This window comes from Halichoerus grypus, chromosome 7 (assembly GCF_964656455.1).
Source record: "Halichoerus grypus chromosome 7, mHalGry1.hap1.1, whole genome shotgun sequence".
NCBI classification, from domain to species: Eukaryota; Metazoa; Chordata; class Mammalia; order Carnivora; family Phocidae; genus Halichoerus; species Halichoerus grypus.
In genome coordinates, this window is record NC_135718.1 from 30,803,594 (window position 1) to 30,826,780 (window position 23,187).

The following is a 23,187-nucleotide window of genomic DNA, read 5'->3' on the forward strand; positions in this document are numbered from 1 at the left end:
CCGCCCTCTCCGGAAGTGCCTTGCACAAATAGGCGCTTAATAAATATTTGTTGAATGAATGTGTGCTTGAGGTCAGGCCAAGAAGTGCAGAATGGTGACACCTCCTGCTTGCCTACTACTTGGGTCTGAAAAAGGGACTGGCCCCTTCCCCAACCAGCTTTTCCCTCTCACCTGTGGCCCATGCTGGCCTCAGAAGCCCCTTGCCCCCTGCAGATAACCTTGAAGGCTCCCCTGGGGCAGCCGGCCTGGCTCGCTGCTCTGCTTGCTGCTGCAGCATGTGCTAGCAGTAGGCCAGGCTGCAGAGGGGAAGGGCCCTCCTGCTGGCCAGGAAGGGACTGACCCTTGCCCCCTGGGCTGAGGAGAACTGCAGCTACTGCTCCATGGGTAATGAGGCTGGGGATGGGGTTGGGTCTTAGGACCAGAACTCTGAATCCTGAAGTTATGGGTTGACCATTGTAGCTTCAGGGATGGGGCTCTCAGGTGGAGGAAACGCCCACTGGGTCTGTTTGGGGTGGCGATCCCACCAGAGAAGATGGTGGGGAGGGGAGGGGGGAGGTTGGTTCTTGGTTCTAGCTGAATAACCACCACATCCAGACACTGACCACCAAAAGGGTATTGGTCTTGGGCTATCTCAGCCCCAAGATGCTGGCAAGCCACTGGCAGGGGGACAGGGTCAAGGGGGTTTGGGCTAGGCTGCTTAGCCAGGGAGGGGTCTCCTCCCATGGACACTGGGTTCAGATCCCCTCACAGTGTAGACCAGTAGGGAGCAGTGGGCCAGGCACCAGGAAACCTTTGCTGCCTCCGTCACCCTGGGCCAACTTCCTCCCCACGGGCCTCAGTCTCCTCAGCTATCAAATGGTGAGGTGGTTTGACTGAACATAGGTAGAAGCAATGTAGACCCTCCCACTGTGGCTCCAGAAGGGAGGCTGGAGGAGCTAGAAGATCCATTTTCATTAATCACATCAACAAATACATGCCGAACGGCTGCTGGTACTGGGCTGCTCTCATGGACAGATACGAACTAATTGTAGAGCATCACAGGAGTAACCAACATGCTTGGGATGAGATGAGCCGAGGGCTCCAACCACAGACGCTGGCCCAGGCTAGAGCTGCTCACCCTAGGCATTTGCAAGGAAGAACTCTGTGTTGAGTCACTCACTATGTGGCCACGTGACTACAAATCCTTCTTTTCCATGCAGAATGAAAACACAAAAAGCTTATCTTTGAGCATAAGTGGCAAACTGGCTAGAAGATAGGTCACACTCTCCTACCCAGATGTCTCCCCAAGAGAGTGTGCCCCCAGAGGACCCCAGTGGGCAAGGGGAGTGAGCATATCCCTTTCCTGGCCCCTTCCATCTACAACCAGAAGACAGGGTTGGGGGAGCAGCCTGTGGTGTGGCTGAGGTGGTCTTGTGCCCGTATCCTCAGCCACCATGGGTGGTGCGGGGAGGGAGCTCTGGACGCTGAGCAGTAGAGGGCTGGAGCCCCTTGCAACTGAGGAAGCCTGGCATGTTCCACTACACTGGGACTCCGGCCAGTGGGTTTGAGTCCTGGAAGCCCTGTAATGCGAAGGGGATCCTGCCCTGCCCAACTGCAGAGGTGTTTTCATGGCTGGATCTACTCTTCACGAGGGACCGGGCTCTACTATAGTTCTGAGCAAGGCTGCAGTGCCCCTCCCCTCCACGGACAGCAGCTGGGGCCTTGAGAGGCTTCTCCTAGGGCTGCACAGCCTCCCTCTGTGGGACCGTGGAGAGCAGCTCTAGCATGAGGCAGGTGCTGATCTATGGAGGAAAGCTCAAGCGTAGCTGGCTCACTCCTCGCACGGAACACAGGTGTTCTGGGACCACTGGCCCCGAGACACTTACCTTCCTTTGGCCATCACCGTTCCCCACTGCCCTGGAGTAGATGAGGCTCCCTGGGCTTGAGGGGCACCAACCGGCAGCAGCCTCTTCACCTGCAGATGGGTGACGGCTGCCAGGAGTCCTGCACTCCCAGTGCCGTGGGGTTGGGAGAGCAGAATACAGGGGTCTGTTCACAGGGAGTGTCCTGTGAGCTGGCCACAGCCCCCACCCACCCCTCCACAACACCCCACAACCCAGCCTGGCCCCACGCTCACTCGCTTTCAAGCTGGAAGACTGGGATCCACTGGGATCCACCCCGAGTGGGGGCAGCAAGGGGCTATGTGTCCCAGGATCAGCATTCCCTCAACCACCGACCTGAAAGTTGCTAAGGAGCTGGATCACCACTCATCTTGCCTGTTCACCCTGAGGCCCAGAAGGCTCTGGCAAAGTCATCTCTGATAAGTCACCTCCATACCTTGTCACCCCTTCAGTAAGACCTTCGTTCACTTTGATGTCACCACTGGCTCTCTCCATTAAACACACACTGAAGAGACACAAGCAGGGCAAGTCCTGGGGTTGCTGCCATCACCACTGGCCACAGTAGCCCCGGCTCCCTGTGAAGGTGTCAGAAAAGGCCAGACTCGTCTCCTTTTTTGCCTGCTATTAGCCTAACCACGAAAGTATCTCTTTATACAGAATACTTAACAGATTCTAATATATATTTGTATTTCATTTTGTTATAGTATTTTTATATGTTAAAGTCAATATCCGGTGTCTCGTTTTGCTTTTCAGATGTGGTGTGGTTGTGACATTTTGTTTAGGGGTTTCTGTAGTCTTGTCTGGATCACTCTTTTAGAGAGACTGGTTTAGAACAGGCCCGTGAGGAAGCCACACCTGTCCTTTCCCTAGAATTGTTCTAGAATGTGTTGGATATTGTCTTTTGTCTTCCATGTGAACATGACATTGATTCACTCAGGTTCTGCCTTGTCGATCTCTTTTTCTGCACCAAGGATGAGCCCGGGGCTGCTGACATACTGCTTCCCAGGGTTTGGGGGTTTCTGAGCTGCCCACACACACTGGCCCCAATCCAGGGACGGCTCTCAGATGCAGCACATGTAGGACACCTGCCCTTGGAACTCTCTGGTCTTCCTGAAGTGGCAGAGGAGGTGGGTTCCTCCTGAAGGAGGAAGGGGAGGTCTAGGGGATGGCTTGGTCATCGCTCCCTGGGGATGTCAGGGCAGGCAGACCCTGGCATGGCACAGCACATGTGGAGATGTGGGGAGGCTGCTCAGCCTCATTTCCCTTCAAGTGTCTCAGTCACACCCAAATTTTGTGTTTGTGAACAGAGCCACATCCACATTTAAGCTGGCTCTGAAGGTTTCATTTAATCAGGGCAACAGATGAGAAAGCAACGTGGCTTTTCAAACTGTCCTGTAAGGTTAACCTATCACCATGAACCAGTGGTTCATAGGGATCAGCGGAGAAAGAAGGCAAACATACTTCTACAGTAGTTCTGCTATGATTTCAGACTGCAGAATTGCTCTTAGGAGTTTTGTAGGATGCATGACCTGAGCATCTAGGTAAGGCCCAGCCCTGGCAGTCAGGCTGGGCAAGGCCACTACCACCAAGGGGACCCAGCTGGCCCTCTGATGCCACGACTACAGAATGATTTCCCACTAGATCATAATGATGGTTGCCCAAGTCATACCCTAACAGCACGTGGTCACCCTGAGAGTGGGCAGTGATGGTAACTGCAGTGCCTGCAAAGCAATTAGGGATTTGGGAGGAAAAGTAATGAACTGGGTATAGGAGAGAAAATGGGGTAAAACAGGGTTGTAAGCTCAAGTGTCTGAACAGTAGGTTACCTAAGTAAGTCAAGTGGGCACATGCCCTCCTGGCCCATAATTTGTATCACCACTTTTGATAAAGCAGCAGGTAAGAGACCTATTTCCCTACTATTAAAGAAAATAGGGACAAATGGTAGCTGACAAGGACTATGGTGACCTTAAAGGCACATTTTCCAATCTACTGAGTTCCAGCTGATTCTCACCATGCACCAACTTTATCAGATCCTGTCACTTTTTAAAAGAGAAGCCAGAAACCAAATTTTATGTCAACACTCATAGTGTATGTGTATAATTTTTTAAACACTAGGCTAAATAAAACACATCTGTGAGCCACCAGTTTACAACCTCTGCGTTAAAGTGAAGTAGCAAATTCAACAGTTCAAAGGAAATCCCCAGCCAAGGAAATGGACATAGCAGGGCTTGGCTGGGGAGTGGAAGCAACAGAAAGAACGACTAGGCTTCCAACTAGAGTTGCCAAGTTCTCCTGAGATCGGTGCTAACGCATCTCTATCATCCTGATGCCTGTGCTCTCAAGAGTTAATTTTCGAGATGGCCCCTCACTCCAAGCCAGTCAGTCTGCACCTCTTAGATATATTCTAGTTATTCTACCAATAGGATCAATATGGGAGGAAAAGAAGTCTCTTTTAACAATGAAAAGTCCTCTAATGTGGAACAAGATGATTCTCCGAATCCAGATTAAGAGAGGTAGCCCGACTGTCAGCTGCAGGGTTATTTTTACTGGATATAGTTCTGCATGTCGATGGCCACTGTCATATAACTTACTAATGAAATCATGGCTGATTCCACAGGATTCACTGGCCCACTAGACGCTTACATAGACCCTTCTCAAGCAGAACTGAAAGAATACAGTGAAACAGTCACGAGGCTAGGAAATGTAAGAATTTCCTGCCAGCATTCTGCCAGGCCCCAAAACGGACTACAGAGAGCTGGGGCAGCCCTCCTTGGTGGCTGTGGACATCACCCCCGAATTTAACAGTGGCTTACCTGGTTCAGCTGCTCTCTGTCCCTCAGGATGAAGCACGGGCACCTTTCCAACTCCACGGTGGGAATTCCCAAGGATTCATCCACAGTGTTTTCTTTCCCCTGAAGTTAGGCGTACCTCACAAAATGGCCACAGAGCTACCAAACAATGTTCCTTTAAGTTCCAACACCATGGCTGAGGCAGAAGTATGAAGAAGTATTGCTTTTTGGTTCCTTCTGGCAACTTCTCAACTTTGCCAGAGGTTACAAGTAGAATACTGGGCTTCCATGCATTCTATTCCCTCTCCAGTAACTACACAAACACACTTTAATATCAAAGAAGTTTAATACGCTGCAATAAAATAAGCGCCTAGAAAAAGCTCATGGAATAGATGTCAATGTTAGAGAAATCCCTCCCACACATCCTCTAGCTCCATACCCCATCCCTCAAAACCAAACAAGAAAATCTGAAACAACAAAGGAAATCCTTCCAAGCTTGGATTTCAGCGAGGGCCCCTTTACCAATAACAAGAACACAGTTTCCTACACGGCCTAATAGGAAAGTAAAACACAGAAGCACAAAAAGCCCACAGATTTCAATATTTAAGAGACTTGGTACATATTCAAAGTTAAAATAACTCCAACTTTTATAGCTATACATATTGTTTTAAAGCAACTTAATATATTTTTAAATTTCATATATACACTCTCAAAGGTTCTTCAGGTGAGGTATGTAAACATTGTCTAATGAAAATTTTTCAATGTTTCAAACCAACAAATTCACAGCATACATTGAATTTTCATCCATTAAAGACACAGTATTTTCCTACACTCACTAACATAATGGAAACCCAGGCCCAAGAGATACACGCCGATCATCCAGATTACCATTTGCAGAATTTCCCAATTCACTGCTTTTGGAAAGACCACCTTCACACAGGTTAGGAGCACACACTTGATACTGGGAAGGGGCTAGGCCCTCCGGAGACTCTCTCCTTGGGCATCTGGATCACTGGCTAAGACTCACAAGACAGCAAAAAGGAGCACATCTGAACAACTACAAGATTGACCTCGGCAATGACAACACTGGGAGGAACCAGAAAGACCTTAAAGGAACGGTAGAGATTCATCTTAGAGCTCCCTGGATCCACAGCCGGATCAGCAGCCCCTGCCCTAATCTCATTCTGAAGGGTCGTGGCCTAAAAAGAATAAAAATCCCACACGGCACCTGAGCTTCAGTTAAATTGCATGGGCCTCCTATGCCCCCTTGGCCCCTGAAAGGCATCAACTCTAGCCTAAAGTAGGACCCTGGGCTGTGCTTTTCATACAGGTTGGGGTTGAATTTCTTAGTATCATAATGCATATGGGAAAATAATGCCATGAGTTCACAAAGACGACCAGGGCCTGCACACAGGCACAGGCCAGTGACCTTGGAGGAGCTCAATTTTGAAAACTACTTGTTCCCTGAGGGTAAACAGCAGGCTTCTACTGAGATTAAGTGAGGCTAATAAGGGGATTATTTATTACAAAGTAATAACACTTGGGGAGCCTCAGGCCAGAGTTCTATTTTACTCCCACATAATCTACGATGCCCCTCCCCGCCCTCCCACCACCACAAGTAGTCACCTCCCCAATGACACAATATAGTCAGTCTCTTTCCTCTTGCTTGCTTTCAGGCTCAGCAATGGAAAGTTTTTTTCCTAACGCACCCACTTCAATCTAAAAAAACACTAGTGAAAAATTCCAAACACCATCATAAATACAAAAGAGAAGACATATTCCAAAAGCCTAAAAAACTACCTTATTCTATTCATGGTTATTTGGGTGTGGGGTATTTTTCATAAAGTTTAGGACGGTCACAGGAGAGGCTGCTAGAAAGCTGCTTAGAAAGCTGTGGAACTGGACACGCTGGGAGCCGTGGAAGAGGGACTGCCTGCCTCGCTCGGATCTAAAGGGTTGCACCGCAGACGTTTCAAACCCAGGCACAGAGGAGGATCACAGGAAACGGGCTTAGCTTTCAAAGGCAGGGTGGACAGACTCAAAGGGCTTTTAGCTGGCAATTTATGTTTATAGCCAAATGAGCTTTGCCTCAACTAGATTCTGGAAGCCCTACAAAATTCATGGAAAAAGGATCATTTTTCAATCTCCATGCCCAATTTTTGATGTGTCTGGTGCTGGCAGATTTCTCATCCATTGCTAGAGTTGTATGACATGAGGAAGCGTGCAGACAAACAGAAGCAAAAATTCAAGTACAGCCACCTCTCCGGCAAAGGCAAGAGGTCTTAGCAAGAGCTGTTCTACCCCCACCCTACCCTCTGAGACAAGGGCCAACGCAGAGCCCGGAACAAATGCTATTTCCTAGGATCTTATTGCTTATGTGCAGCACATCAGAAAGAACACCTGGAAATCTGCTCTGCAGATCTGGGAACTGACCAGTTTATCATATATACGTGTATATATATATAATATATAACATAACCAGATGAGAAGAGGGGGCAGTTAAAGCTTGGACTGATGTAGCATTACAGATCAAATGCCCCCAAACAGCTCTCAACCTGCTGGTTTCTGTTCTTTCTCCATGTGTGAACTGTGTTATGAAAGTAAGTCCACTGCTCAAAATATATCCTTCTACAATACTACAATGCAGACCAACACCACTCAGAACATGAATCTGTATACAGCACACGTAATAAATATTTTTAAAAAACTATTTACAACATTACTTCTTGTGAACATTAGATGAAAACAAAATCTATTTCCTCCTGCAAAGGTTAAAAAAGTGTTGACTGTCTAGTTCAGTGCTAAATTCCCTGGCACCTAGTTACCCATTCACATTTCATCTTAAAATCAGATTTGCTTACAAATAGTATCTTAGAAAAAAAAACATTCTCCAGCATTACTGTTCAAGTGTCCTCCTCATTTGTTAGAAAAGACAAAGGGAGGCCATAAGAAAATATGCAAATTATGGTTCAATTGGAGGACAAAACCCCCTGTGTGTCCAGGCCCAAGCGCTCTGTGGTCCTGGAGCCGCAGTTCTCAGTCCAGCCAGCTGGGTGGAACAAGAATCATGACTCAGACAGAGGTGCCCAGGAATGGGGCACAGGGAAGAGGAACATGATCATAAAGCCATCAGTTCCATTACATCTAGGGGTGCTCTGGATCGCAGACCAAGACTCCTGAGAAGTAAAGCTGCACACATCTGAGAACAGAAGGTCTCATTCTGTAACCACGGGTTACAGGTGGGACTGGCCCACCTCTGTACAGATGCTTGCTGAGATAGGGAAAAGGGGGAGGGGAGGAAGAGGAAGTGGAGGAGGAGGAGGAGGGGGAGGAGCTGAGGTGCCCTTGAGTACTGTCAAGGTGCAGAAGGAAACGCGCTTATCTCCCATGGTTAATGAGTGTGAACAGGTGTGTGTCTTTCACAAACATGAGAAAGACTACAATACACCTAATGCTTTCTTTAGGCAACCAGTGGTTTCTCCATATCCCACAGGTATGGGTTTGGATTTCCTTGGGGTTACAACTAAGGCTCATTTCGCTGCACAGGCGGTCGGACAGTCGGAAGGTATCAACTGTGTATGCAAAACGTGGGCTGCTTGAGGCAAGCCCTGATGTGATGCCTGGCACGGCCATACCAGTGCTGGGAGACCCACTTTGCTCTGGGACGGGATGACACTGGGGGGAAGCACTCAGGTTCCCAATCCACACTGCATATGCCCAAACAGAGTGAAGGTTTCAACGCCGCACCTCTGCCTTCGCTACGTTGTCTGAGGGTTTAGTGAATGAGCATGGCAATTGGGGAAGATGGGTGGCTAGAAAGAACACTTTTTTGGAAAGCCCTTTCGACAGTTAATTTTTTGTTGTTAAAATAAATACTTTCTATAGAAGCATTTGAACAGGAAAATATCACTATTTACACAGTGAAATAAATTCCACAGTGGTGTGAATAACTATGTATTATATAACATATTTGAAACCACAGTCAATAACACAGTCTCCTAGAACACTGGTGAAACTAATACCCTTAAGCTACAGTGGCTCTAAAACGAATCCCCATCTGTGGTATAAATATACAAAATTATGCAGATCTTGTTTGTAGAGCATCTTTCCCACAAACTACCTCCCAAATACTACAGCTTCAGCTGCAAGACAGCACGAGGTGCAGATTACAGAAAACAAGTGGGCTGAAAAAGTTGATAAACTGAAGAGCAGCATCTGGACCCAACGGCTAAATTCTAGAAGGAAAATAAAGAGTTACAGAGAAAGAGGCTTCTAGTATGACACGCCTGTGGTCAGTGACATGCTCGGGAGATGAGAGACCGTCCCCGAGAAGACACCTCCGGGAAGGGGGCTGGGTGGCCTGAGCAGAAGAGGGAAGAGGCGAGGCGTCCAGGATGGCTCGTCCAAACGAGATGAGCCAGGTCAGAGAGCTCCGAACCCCTTCGGTCTGCAGCTGCTGGTGTGCCAACAGGGTGCCATCAACACGCTGGTGTTTTTAAGAGAGCTGGGAATGGCTAGGCTGGATTCGAGGTTCAAACAGGCACGGGCCAGCCAGTTATATTCACAAGTAGTGACCAAAGCTGGGGGAGTGAGCTTGCAAAGATGCTGTACACAAAAAAGAAAAGGAGGGCTCTAGGGGGTAAAAGGAGCCCGCCTGTGCTGGCCGGGAGAGGCACTATCTCGGCTTTAGGTCCATTACTAAATCTGTTTGCCATAGAGGAAGACTTAAGAGACTTTGTACTTCTGGTTTTAACTACTTATCCTAATAGGTAAGGTCACGATTCAACAAATATTCCATCAACGAAGGGGGATATTTTCTTTTTCTTTACTGCACAAGCATTACTCAGAAATAACATGCAACGACAGCTGTGTCCCGAGATGAACTGGCAAGACACCCTCAAATCTAAAAGGACAGAAATGGTGCAAGGCTGGATTACAGGAAAGATGTTTGTGCCTAACTGTCTGCATAACTGACCTTGAATGACATACTACAAGGGTCAGTAAACCTTTTCTGTAAATAGCCAGGTGGTGGATATTTTATATTTTAGGCTGTGTCAGTGACATATGTCTCTGTTACTCTGGTTTCTCTTTAGATTGCATAAATCTTTCACCTGTTACTTTTTTTTTTATTAAATATAATCCTTTTTTTAAAAAAAAAAAACAGGTAAAATGCATTCCTCCAACCTCTGGCATATTATAAAATGTTTTAAAAAAAACCTGTTTTTCGCTGCTGCTATTGCTGTCTTATGGGCCATCTGTACTTTCACGTACCTTGTCTACTGCTGGGCACCCTGTGTGACGTGGACTGGCCTCAGGCAGGGGAGCAAGCCTCTGTGCATCACTGTGCTTGCCAGGCGGACGTAGCTACACAGCTGCCCCTCTGAACACCGAAGCTAAGAATGTCTCCTGAGCACCGAGCGTACACCACCGGCGCTCTGGGAAAGGGAAGGACAGACAGGAGGTAACGGAAGGAACTGACCAGCGCAGGCTCAGTTCCAAGAGCAAAAGCATGAGCAAGCATACCCTCTGCAGAAGCGCCCCAGGTGGTCCTCTGGGTCCCCCCAGCACAACATGGCAAAGCCCTAAGTCGGAAGCAGCATCAGAGAGCTCTGGGTTTCTGCCTGAGTATGATTTAATATCTTTAAAGGAAAGAGGTCAGACCTTCAAGTCTTCCAACCCATCCACTGTAGAACAAGCAGCTTGTTCTGACATTTCAAGGGATGAACTTTACTGAAGGTTGCCTCAAAAGGCTTTTCACAATTCTGCTTATTTTAAATACAATAATCTTTTTATTTTCATTTTTTTTCCCTGAAAAAGGATTTGGGAGGGAAGAATGCTTACTGCTGGGATGTGAGGACTGCCTTGCCAATGTGAGATACCTAGACATGATTTCATACTTGTAGGAAAAATTTGCAGTATTTCAGTGGACATCAAGCCATAAGAAGACAAAAATTAATAGCTGAGAAGTCAAAATAATAATTATCTGTTTCAAAATAATTGAAACAATCACTGTTCCGGGGCCACTGACAGAAATTTTTTCACTGACATGATATTCAACTTCATTTGTAGAACAGTACAGAAGCTTATTCTTGAGTTGTGCGAGAGAGGGAGAACCAACAGCTTGGAGGTTGACTGGATTTGATCAAAAGATACAATCTACAACTTCTCAGTTACACTCAGGTTCTAATATGCTCCAATTTTCTATTCTTTTCTAAAAGCATGTTCAAAGCAAGCCCCTATTTTTTATTTGTTGGCTTGCCTTTAATAAAGTTATTTTGAAAGGAGAGTATGTGACTGAAAAAATATCAGTACTGATACATTTTTATTTTCCTAGAAGCTGGCCAAAAACATTGCATAATAAATACTTTGGGTTAGTGACTGGACTTTGTTTTTCTTCTGTGAAAAGGCTTTTTCTGTACCTAAACATGTGGCTCAGAAAACTGAACCTCCAACTGAAGTATTCTCAACTAATTTTGAAAACAAAAACAAACCTTGGCTTGCCTCAGTAACACACAAGATGTGAAGCCAGAGTCAGGTCTGAGATAAGGACAGAGGGAAATGAGAGGCCAGGGCTGCACTGAGAACGCCGAAGCCCTCCTCGCCTGTGGGGCCTGACCCTAGAGACTACCGGCGGCCTCACTGCGGCCAGTGACAGGTGGCTCGAAGAAGGAAGGTGTGAGGCTACGGTGGCTCAAGGGTCAGGAGGCCGGGTTCAGTGTGCACTAACAACAGGTCGTGTCTCCTGTAGCTAGGAGACACCAAGAAATGTAAAAGGAAGAACAAAACTGAGGGAAGGGGAGGAGGAAAAAGAAGAAAAGAAAAGAAGAGGACAGAGAGGGGGGCAGGCAAAAGAAAGGAGAAGATAAATCAGGCAAGATTTGTTCCTGAAAAAGGATGGTTTTCTTAGACAAGGAGGGTCAGCACACTTTTTCTGAAAGGTCCAGACAGTAAATCTTTCCGGCTTTGCAGGCCATATAGTCTCTGTTGTAGATACTCCACTCTGCTGGAAAGTAGCCACGGAAAGTATGTAAACAAATGGGCATGGCTATGTTCCAATAAACTTCTATTTACAAAAGAGCGACCAGCCCATATTCTGCAGACCCTTGGGAGAGCGTCTGTAAAAAAGATAGCTCGCGTGGGCTGACAGGAAACCCAACAGGAACGGGGGGGGCTCCTGGGCCCAGCACCTCGGGAAACTCCAATATGGTCCCAGGCGCGGTAACAAGCCACCAGACTCGCTGATGGTGACATCTGCATTGTGTCGCATGCTGTCCTTTCCTCCTTAGCTCTTAGGTCCTTCAATCAGCAAGACGCCGCCCAGAGAGGAAAGTGACAACTGTAGCCCTCACTACAGAATCCACCACAAGGCAGGAAAGAGACCGAACTTCAGTTCAAAGCAACTGTCTTGAAGTGATGTGTTTCACTGATGTCCTATCTGAACAGTGAGAAATGCACAGAGGAGCCCATCAGGAGCACCGCGTCTGTGAAGGGACTGTGACCTGCACCTCTCCTATCCATACCACTGCAAGAGCGAAACCCACAGCCCAAGATTATTGTTTTTAGATAAGGCTTGTGTAGAAATCTTTACTGAAATACAGATGCAACAGAATTAGCCTACCTACGGGACCCAAGGGACTAGCAACTGCAGATTAACAGACACTAGTGACATTCCTGTGCAGGATGCCTTACGAGCAGAAGAAAGGTGCACTGCCTCCCTGCTGTGCTGCAGATTGCCAGGGGTCTGAGGGGCTGCTGTGGGTGAGGCTCTGGGCCCTGACTAGGGAGGGTCTCCACGTTGTCCTCCCAAACCCAGGGAGCCTTAGGGGCTAGGAAGTGGGACTAGAAGACGGGTCTCCCGAAAAGGGCCCAGCTCTGGGGAGCTAAGGTAGAGCTTCAGTGATTGCTCCCCAGGGCCCCTGCAGCTCTCCCAGAAGCTCAGAGGTAATACCAGAGTTCTCTGGTCAGCAATTTCATCTCCATTGCTGGGACAGTCACTGTGCTGAGTAGGCCCAGGAGCAGAATTCTTTTGTGATTTGGAATCTGGAATGTGGGATCCACTGCCTTTGAATCTGGTGGCCAGTCATACTGTGAAGACGGCTATAAAAAGGAGGTCTTTGCAAGACAGGGAAAACAAGGGGAAACTTGAGTCAGTTGCAGGTCTGGCTTGGAGGTGTCTAGGAGACAGTTTTGCCAGCATCGGCTGTAAGTGTAAAAGGGCGTTCCAGAGCCAGCCCTCAAGTTCATTTTTTTTTCCTTTCTTCTATTAGCAAAATTAACTGAATCAGCAAAAATGAGATTCAACAAATATAAAAATACTTCTAAACTTTTAAGTGTTCTAATTATGTAGAATCCCAGTCTATTTAAGTGTTGTTACTACTATAAAATGTAAGTTGATTTTAAAGATGATCCACAGCAGTGTATTAAAAAAAAAAAAATGCATACACATTGATACCTTTTCTCAAATGCTGCCTAAAATGGGAGAAAAGGCTATTATCTTGAAGTAAGTTTTTTAAAATGAAAAAGAACTTAGAAAAGTAATGGAATGAGTTAATAAGCCTGGAACTGGAAGGGCTGCACCCGCTCACTGCCTCGCACCTCTCCCTAACCTAATCCAAGCACCACTACAAGGTAGTCTGCATGCAGCTAAGGGGGGGCACCTGCAACATATGTACCGGAGTCCGCACACGTGACCTCGGCAACCCTCAGCTGTTTAAGTCACCACAAAAACAGTATCCAGTGACGACTATGTGAAAATATTTTTTAAAAACTTTAAAACCACGTTTCAAAGATTAACCGAACCTACTGAAAACATACTAATGCTTCTGTGCAACTTAATGCTGAGAAAGGGCTGTCCAACATACACACTCAGCAGTTTCATTAATATAGGTAGCTCTTGAATGGCCAAAGTCGAAGATATTAAAATGAAAAAAAGAGACTCATGGGATAGAGGAGACGTAGGGGGGAAAAATCAAGGCTTCATTGAAGATAGTCTATGAAATTCAATACAATTCCCAATTTCCCATGAATCAAACATTTCTCTCCAGTCCTATCCAGTCAGCAGAAGTTCTCACTATATACAGCAAATCTTTAACAGAATGGGTAGAAGGCCTGTTTTATCATGATCTGACCGAACTATGCATGAAAAAAGTCCATCTGGGTCTACCTAAATCTGAACAATCTAAATGGAGTTTTTTTAGTAAAAAGGACAGAGTAGCACCTGTCCAGATAAGCCTGCTTCTGTGACGGAGCACAGCAGAGAGGCTGGCTGAAGCTCTAACAGCCAAGCCTTTTCTGTAGAGTGGCCCAGGGGAGATGCTGAGTACACTCTGTGTTGTAATGGAGCAATGTCACAGGCACCAAGGTAAAACCAGTGCAACCACCTCAGGTGTCACTCAGGAAAGGCAAACAACGTTAGTTACAAACACTGCAGCTCTCACTTTCGAGCCAAGGACTGGAGCCTGATGTGACAGCGGCAGGAGTGACACTACAGGCATTAACTACCAGGATGGTGCTGATCACTCAGAATGCAAACACCCACGCTACACGCACCTCCCCACTGGGACCCGCCAACTGAACACCAGCTGGAGATGGGAGGAGGGGTGTGGGCCTGCTAGGAGATGCCGGAGCTGCCGCCTCCCACTGCAAGGTCGCTCTGCCCTTTACATAACTCTGTGCTGTTTAGACCTTTCTGAGTCTGGTGCCAAACTGGCTTTGCGGATACTCCTAGAGACCCTGGGCCACATTTAAACCATCTGGCCTGTGCTAATTACCCAGCTCATGAACACCTTAGCAAACTGTATGGGGAAGAAAGAATTTTACTGTAGAACTGCGGCTGGGAGACATCGGTGGCTAATAACCACAGGCAAATGCACCCAAATGCACATGCACACACAAACTCTGAAACTTTTTTAGTACTGAAAATAACAACTTGGCTTTCTTTGAATATGGAAGTATTCAGGGTAAGAAAGAATATTACAATAGTCACTCTCATCCCAATTGTCAAGTTATAGTTACAAGATGGAAAAAAAAAAAATCCTACATTTCTCCCCTCAAAGTCAGGTGAAAACCTTGTTAGAGTGCTAGCAAGCTTGCAAGGCCAAAAATGAAAAGGATGGTAAGAATCAGTAATGCAAATCACCTGGGGGGTGTAAATAAATTTTAGAGGTCATAACCCAATATTAACACCTTGTGACACATCTTTTGTCCCATGGGCACGTAATTTAGAATACATTTTTTAAATGACAGAAGGCCAAAAGTGAGAGGAGTGACCAATAATGAATACGATTTTTTAAAAAGGGGTAACAGGAATATTCATCTTTCATAATAATTATAAATTCCCTCTGCAATCTCCACATACCATAAAAATGATTTGGTTTAGCTTTCGAATATCATTTAAACAAACAAGACAGAGAGGGAAGTTCACTGCTCGGGTTTGCAAAGAGGAGCATCTGTTCAGGTACGGACACTGCAGGATGGCTGCTGAAAAGCTACTTTTATGTGCATGATGGTGGTCTTCTCGGCTACAGTACAAGTGCTTGTGCATCAAGTATAAAATACAAGCCTTTAATCACATAGATCAGCTTTTTAGCTTTTGTAAATTTAAAAACAAAAAGGATAAATAAGGCACTGTACTTTTAAAAACTAAAACTGCTTGGTTCCAAGTTTAAAACCCAAGGAACAACCAGAATATAATATATAACTTCCCTTACTCAGCCTCAGAGAAAGACTGCAAGTTCCCTTCTCCATCTGAGATGCATTTTCTGACATCTTCAATGGTGGTGTTCTCCGTTAACTGCAGATCTGAAAGGCTGGCTGAGCTTATAAAAGCAGACTTAGTTAATGCAAAGTGAAGGGTTACTTTCTGTAGGACAGTTTAGCTTGTGGCTGCCAGCCTTCCGATCACTTCGCATCCAGCCGTCTCCGTTTGCCGTGACAAGAGTCCAGCTTTGCCTTCAGCTTTCGCTTTCTCTGGGCCGCACTGCTCTCTGGGGTTTTCGTCAAGGGTCTGGCCCGGGTCTTTCCACTGCTCTGCTTCCTGTTGGTGGCTTTTTGTGGCCTTGAAGAGGATTCACCTGCCCCCTTTTGCTTTGCAGGTTTCATCCCTGTCTCCGGGGCAGCGGGCTGTGTGGGTCTTTTGTTTGTATTCTCTTTTTCCCTCCTGGACGGAGGGCAGCTTTTCCCAGGAGACTTCTTAGCGGTCTTCAGCTTATTCTCTTTCAAGGATGTCTTTTTGGGCAGCTGGCTGATTCGGTCCCTCGCAGCTGGCTTCTTGGCCGCAGGGGTTCTGGTGGATCCATCGGCATGCTTGTCTTTGCTGGCTTTCACCACAGGGGACCTTCCTGTGTCCTTCCTGTCCTGAGTGCTGCCGCTTTCTGTCCTCTTGCGTTTATTCTGCACTTCTGCTTTCGGCAAGATTTCAGACATTTGCTTCCCTTTCCTTCCCTTCATTCCGTCAGTACTCTTGGGCTTAATAGGAAACCCATCTGCATCCACTTGCAGGGCAAGCTTGGGGGACATCAGCGGGTTGATGCATACACTCTTACAACTCTGTTTACTTTCCACAGCCTGCCCCAACGGGCTTTCCATTTTCTCATTCTTGATCAAACATTGCTGGGCTCTGAGCTTTCCTCGAATATTGGAATATTTTCTAAGGATCCGGGTACTGGCTGGGGTAGGTGAGTTTGTGGGAGGATGGCTATTTCGACCTTCTTTGACTTCCTCTATGCTGTCTTCAGAATTGGGGCTGAGGCTGATATCACTGCCATCCTCTGGCTCCACCTGGTCAGGATTCTCTCGAAATTTGGCCCAGAGCTTCTGTGTTTTCCAATTGTTCCTAGCAGGAGTAGCTCCAGGAAATTTCTTCAAGTGTTTTTTCAAGCGTTCAGCCTGTAGTGAACTGGGGTACAGGCTGGAAGGAGAGTACTTCTGAAGAGGATGCTTGACAGGGGGGATGTCTCCCGGAAGACGAGTATTGAGCTTCTTCACAATCACCAGAGACCGGGTTTCAGTTGTCTCTAAGAACCATTTGCAAACATTAGATAATTTAAAGTTTGTCATAAACAGCATCTGAACAGGAGAAAACTTTTGAACCTCCAATGAACCCCTACATTTCCGTGACCTTTTCTTGCTTTTCCAAATCTCCTTCAGTTTATCTGACTTGTTCCTTGATCTTGGTGTTGGCTGGGCTTCTTTCTCCAGCTGGATCCAGCCTTTCTGAACTCTCATGTACTGTGCATTGAAGTTGGCAATAAGCTCTTGGTTCTCCTCCTCTGCACACCATTCCACAAACTTTGGCTGGTCATCTACCACCGTGTCCACATCATCCTCGTCTACACGATCTCCACTCTCCGAAGCTTCATTTTCCTTTGGCATTGGGTTTCCTTGAGCTGCTTCCTTTTCTGAAGTCATTTTTGTAGTATCTGAGGAGTCCAGAGAATGAGCGTGTCTTAGGTTGTAGGTTGAAGAGGTCAGTCTTGTAAGCCTCGGTACCCATTTTGGGGGCCCAGCGGCATCACCACTTCCACTACTTGACAACCCAAGTGCACTGGACGGCAGGTCACTATCGTCATCTTTACGCTGGGCGTTTGCAGTGCCGACCTCATTCGCAACTGCCTCTGCATCTTGTGCAGGAACTGGGTCTGGCTTCTCTTTTGATTGTTCTGGGAAAGTACAAGGAATACTTTCTGAGGGGTCATGAGCATTTTTCTCTCCTAACTTAGACTGAACATAGATTTCCAGTCTCTCTCCAGGCAGGGGCTGGCCAACTGTGGTTATGGGATCACTGCTGGGGAAAATATCTCCTTCTTCCCCCTTGACTTCTTTCGCCAGCATGTTTTTATAAGTCTGCCTGGTGATGATCCCACCTCCTTCGCCCTCCTGCTCAGCGTCTTTCTCAGAGGGATTTTCCTTGACACCTGGGTTTTCAGGGTCCTCCAGACCTTTTGTATGGAAACCGTCAGCCAGAAGGCCCTCTGATGCTGTCTCGACAGAGTACCCTTCTTTTTTAGAACGTTTCATACCAGGATTTTTAGAAATCTTGATCTCAGGACAAGCAGAGGAAGAATCTGAACTTTGACTTCTTAGGCACCTATCGGCAGAGGAGGGATCTGAAAGCTGACTCCTCAGGCACCTGTCAGAGGCCTCAGGGAGTTTTTTACCTTTTTTCTTCTTGTCCACATTCTCTTCAGGGGAGTCAATGTTTTGATCACACATATCTTTTTCTGAAGACTGTTTTACATCACCCCTCTGTCCCTCTGATTTTCCTGTACCACCTGCTGCCTCACTGTCCTCAATTTTGCTGGGGTTTTCATTAGTAAAAGTGCTGCTTTCCTTCAAGAGTGGGTCAGTATCTAGCTCCTGAGTGTCTTCAGTCTCGGCCTCGGTACTGATGCTTTGGCTGTCTTCAGCTTTTCCCAGGCTCTGGGGAGGCTCCAAGCCCACTGGGGGACTCTGACTTTCTGAGCACAGAGGACCTTCCTCTCTACTGACTGTTTCAGGAGAAGAATGAGGCCTAGAAACAACATCTTCACTGCCTCCCTCAGAAATGCTCTCAGTAGAGGAAATCAGGTGACAGTCTTGGGTGACAGTCCCCTCCTTGATATCCAGCAGTTCGACTGGTTGTTGGTCTCGTTCAGGGGAAGCCATCCCACTTGCTGTGGGAGTTGAGACCATGGAGCTGCCTTCTGGCATGTCCTCTTCGGGAAGGTGAGCAGGGAGACGCGACACCAGGCTGGAGGCTGTTGTTTCCTCTGACCTAGGAGAGCTGCTCGGATTTGGTTTATTTGTTGTGGGGCAAACCTCAGGCTCTTGAGATTCCTTTTCAGAGGAAGCTTCTCTTTCTCCTTCCTTGAGGGAGGTTATTTCTTTACTAGGTTCCTCATGGTCGTCCTCTCTGGGATGCTGCATATCCAGTGCAGGTCCAGGGGCTGAACGTGGAAGGGTCTGCCTGGGAGTGACCGCTCCCTCTGGTTCCACTGGTGAACAGCTCGCCTTTTCTTGGGGGTGCAAATTTCTGGCCAGTGTGCGAACAGTTGGCAGCTCACAACAATCACCATTGAAGAAGTATCCTCGAGTACTCTTCCTGGCTGTTTTTCGAGAAGATAATATTGATCTCTGATTCTCCAAGTGGCATTCTGTTATTGGCTGACTGATATAAACGACATCACACTGGTTATCGTAATCGTTTATCCTCAACCCTGATGCCCTTTTACTTTTCCGAGCTGTCTTAATGGAGGCTGATATCATCTTGGTTCGCGAATGTCCATTAGATGCTTTGTGTATGGCTGGCATGGGGCTGGGGGCTAACCAACCATCTTTGGAATGATCAAACTGACCCTTATCACTGGGATGTAAATGATAACTCACCTTATTTCTTCCTAGTGAGTGAAGATGGTTCTCTTGCTTTGGCCTTGATTCTTGTTCACTGGACTCTGACTCTTGGCGTAAAGGTGTATTTGAGCTACACAGTAAAGCATTCTCTTTGTCAGCAGTTCTAGGTGAATTCCCAGTAAACCCTGAGTCCCAAGCCTCTTCTGATAAAGCTTTGAATGAATTTCTTTGAGAAACAATACAGGTGTTGCTCTCCTCACTATTCTCAGCTGCCACTTTCACTGCAATCAGACTTTCTACTAAAGCTGAGCTCTGCATATGGTCTTTCCCCTCCTCACACATTTTCACATCTGTGTCTTGCTCCGGTCCAGTGGTTTGCCCCTCCAAGCTCTTAGCGATGTGGTGGAAGCTTAATGAGGAAGAATTCGGTGTGGTGAGGTATCCCAGACTGCAACTATCCGTTGAACTACCAGAATTAGGTTTAGTGGTTGGAAGTCCAGAGGAATCTTTCTGGATAATAGTCAAGGCATTCTCTCTTCCATCTACAGAGTTTGTCTCAGGAGGAGGCTCCTTCAGGGCCTGTTCTGTCAAGTGTGGAGGGCTGTGTGAGCCTGATGAGTCTACAAACAAATCTACAGAAGTAGGAGACATCATATTGAGACATGCAGCATCCTTTTCCTTATGTCTGGTGCCTAGCTGGGCACAGCCAGCATTGCAAGTGGATGCATCCATTGCTCCAGAATCAGGTCGCAGGTCCTCAGTGCCCGGTTGGGATTCAGTGTACAGATCGTTCAGGACACGGATGAACTGCTTCTGATGATGAGTGCACAGTTTGACCATAAACTTCTCCAGTGGGGACTTCGACTGATTGTTAGAATCTACTGCTATAGCCTCTGTTGAATTCTCACTAGACAGACAAAGAGAAAGGAGAAATTAATATGGTCATTTTCCAAGGAACATTTTTACATTATGAAATTCACCAGATGTTACTCATGCTGTAAAGAGAATGAACAGACACTGTAAAACTGCTTCTAAGTGCCCTGTATAAATTTGATTTAATAAATAAGGAGTATTTACCTATTAAAATATAAGACCAGCCCTGAAATATTCTCAAATTTTAGTAGCATCCTTCATACTTTTTAAGTGATCAATTCACAATAATTTTTATCTTATAGAGAAGAAATATCACTGAAAATAATTTTTCAGAAAATAAAATTTTGGCCACATTATTAACTCCAGTCAATCAACATACACTTTCGTTTTAGGCCTGGGTATTCCTGTTAGTAAACAGTCATTGATTTATAAGTCCACAACACTGATAAAAATTCAGACGCACTACATTACAAATTTTGGACTTAGAGAAATTACAGTTTTAACATGGTTTCTCAGCATGACTAATTGGCTGGACTTACAATTCTGCAAACAGTAATGCAGGAATTCTTCTGCCCCCTTCCTGGGGCAATGAGAAATGGAGATTGGTAATTTCACATTTCAGACACAATGACAGATGGAGTTATAAGCAACTACTGATTCCTAAGTCTAAGCAAGGAAACAGAAAATCCTGCAGTAAACTGCAAGGTTCTGTCACTGCAAGGAGGCAGCAAGATGTCTTCTCAGTCAAGCCCCACCTGCTACATTCTCCTAGACCTTCAACAAGCATTTTACAGTACTTCACAAGAAGTCATTCTACATCAGACAACCACTTCCATAAGTTATCCAGGACAACTCTGAAGTTTAACCTGGACAGTGGGAGGTGGCAGGCAAGGATGATACTAGATTCAAGACAAGCTAAAAGCAATTCCTGCACAGACAGCCGAGTGTTTTCAAGAGCTGCTCTGTGTTTCTGGATGTCTGGGTTTTACTAAGCCCAAGCAGTTGGAGAGCTCCATTTTTTTTTTTTTTTTTAATTACTCATTTGTGAGAGAGTGCGAGCGAGCCCAAGTGGGGGGCAGGGCAGAGGGAGAGGGAGAAGCAGGTTCCCTGCTGAGCAGGGAGCTTGACCCAGGGTTCCATCCCAGGACCCTGAGATCATGACCTGAGCTGAAGGCAGATGCTTAACCGACTGAGCCACCCAGGCGCCCCATCCAATTTTCTGGAGTTTTATACAACCTCTCAATTTCTCTCTCTCTGGACTGTAATTCCTCAGGAGACTATTATCTGACTATGAAACTGTCAGGGCACTGAAAGCAGCTTAATAAACATGTGTTGAACAGATGTTATTTGATAGTATCTTCCAGCTAATTTGTCTTTTCTTCAATCTCTGACTTTATCTCCCAGTCATGAGGTGCCTTTCCAGGAAGGCTTACCTTAGACAGCCTACACTGGCCTCCTGCCTTCCTCACCCGCCTTGTTGCTATGTCTATCAGGTGGTACCAACAGCGTAACATGTGTAACAGGATACAGTACTGTGAGATGGTAGTGAGTATTCTGCCACTTACTAGTTGTGTAACCTTGGCCAGAACACTTAACCATTTTCGGTCTTAACAGAGCATGTGCCCCTCTTCCGCTTAGGATTAGTGCAAAGGAAAACCTACAAAGTTATCAGTTACCATTACTGTCAGCCAATCACATTAAACACACTTCAATACAGAATAATTCAGAGATGTACACTAATGCTTTCTTACAACCTAAAGTGAATTTTCCACATAAAGTTTATACTTCAAGTACCAAACATTTAAAATTTTGAAAGTATTTTTGATGGAAGTCTTTTAAAAATTATATCCTCCTCTGAACACAATTTATTCTTCCTAATGACTCAGGGTTGTTACCATGTTCACTATTACTAAAGTTTAGCTGAGTTTAGCTGTTATTTATGTTTTTGAGAGAGAGAGAGAGAGAGAGCGCGCACATGCAAGTGGGTGGTGAGGGGGCAGAGGGAGAGAGAGAGAGAATCTTAAGCAGGCTCCAAGCCCAGTGTGGAGCCCGATGGAGGACTTGATCTCATGACCCTCAGATCATGACCTGAGCTGAAATCAAAAGTCGGATGCTTAACCTACTGAGCCACCCAGGCGTGCCATAGCTGTTAGTTTTATTATACTGAACTAAAATATATTGATAGCTCTGGGGGTTATTTGATTAAGTAAATCTGACTGCCTTAATACAAAAAAGTCATGCTGGCAGTCTGTACGTTATTAAAATCTTTCTTCTTATTGGCTTCCAAATAGCAGCTGTGTTTAGGAGACTTACTTCAAGTGCTAGACTGGTACTTTAGGTAAAAATAAAGACTCTGAATGAAGGTTTCAGGAATAGTTTTATGAATAAAGTACATGGATTTTCTAACAACTCCAACTGCTCAATGGCCTTTCTCAGTTTTTGGTTTTTGGATGTGTTCCTAATGTTTCTGAAGAGAGGTGACTATAAATAAGTGGGATATCACTGCCTTTTCAATGCATCAAAAAAGTGCATTTTAGTAATACATGAAAAAGGTAAAATAGGTTGATCCAAGTTTATGAAAAAGATAAAAGCATCTTACTGCAGAAAAAACTGGAGATAAATGGTTCTCTCCAACTCAAGAAGCACAATCATCACCAAAGTGTGAAAATCTTCTGGACACTGCTCCATGCCTATGGCTTTGCTCTGGAAAGCATGTTTTAGTATTTGGGGTTAACAATATGCTTACAGATTAATGAAATCAAGACGTGTACCCAATAAGAGAACAGAGTGCTCTGAAAGAAACTGAGAAACCACTTTCTTCTAAAGTGATGCTCACACAGAATAAAAAACTGAGTAATAATTAATCCACAAGTGAGATCTAACCTCTTTTATCGTTGTGAGACATCTGCTGCTATTCCATGTTTCAATAATTTAACAGTGCTTCGGTATTTTAATTAGCCTCAACTAATGTAAGATTTTCCAAAGGGCCATGAAACCATCCCTGAAGCAATGGTTGTGGCAATATGGCTTAGTTAGTCCTGAAAGACAGAACAGACAACTACAGGTAGGTATGAATCTGTTTCACAGCACTACAGAAAGGGGATGTGGGGTCTTCACAACAAAGGCATATATATTGCAGAAATATCAGTACCCACTGAACGCTAACCTGGAACAGCAGTATAGCATTTATGAAAAACAGCATCAGAGGGGGAGTCCAGGAGATGAAAAGATTAAAACTGCAAACGGCAACCTTGATTAAAAGAAAGAGACATCAGGGTGCCTGGGTGGCACAGTCGTTAAGCGTCTGTCAAGCGTTC

The 23,187-nt window shown here is 45.9% G+C and overlaps 1 protein-coding gene across 7 annotated transcripts in view; it reads right to left on the reverse strand.

Moving 5' to 3' along the window:
• Positions 1 to 4,996: 4,996 nt before the first annotated feature.
• Positions 4,997 to 23,187, reverse strand: part of LCOR (ligand dependent nuclear receptor corepressor) — a 143,473-nt gene continuing 125,282 nt past the window's right edge. For all 7 annotated transcript variants that reach the window (XM_078077304.1, XM_036111597.2, XM_078077303.1 and 4 more), the window contains one exon: positions 4,997 to 19,904. In XM_078077304.1, the coding sequence (XP_077933430.1) occupies positions 15,569 to 19,904 (4,336 nt within the window). In that variant the 3' untranslated portion in view covers positions 4,997 to 15,568. The remainder of the gene's footprint in view (positions 19,905 to 23,187) is intronic.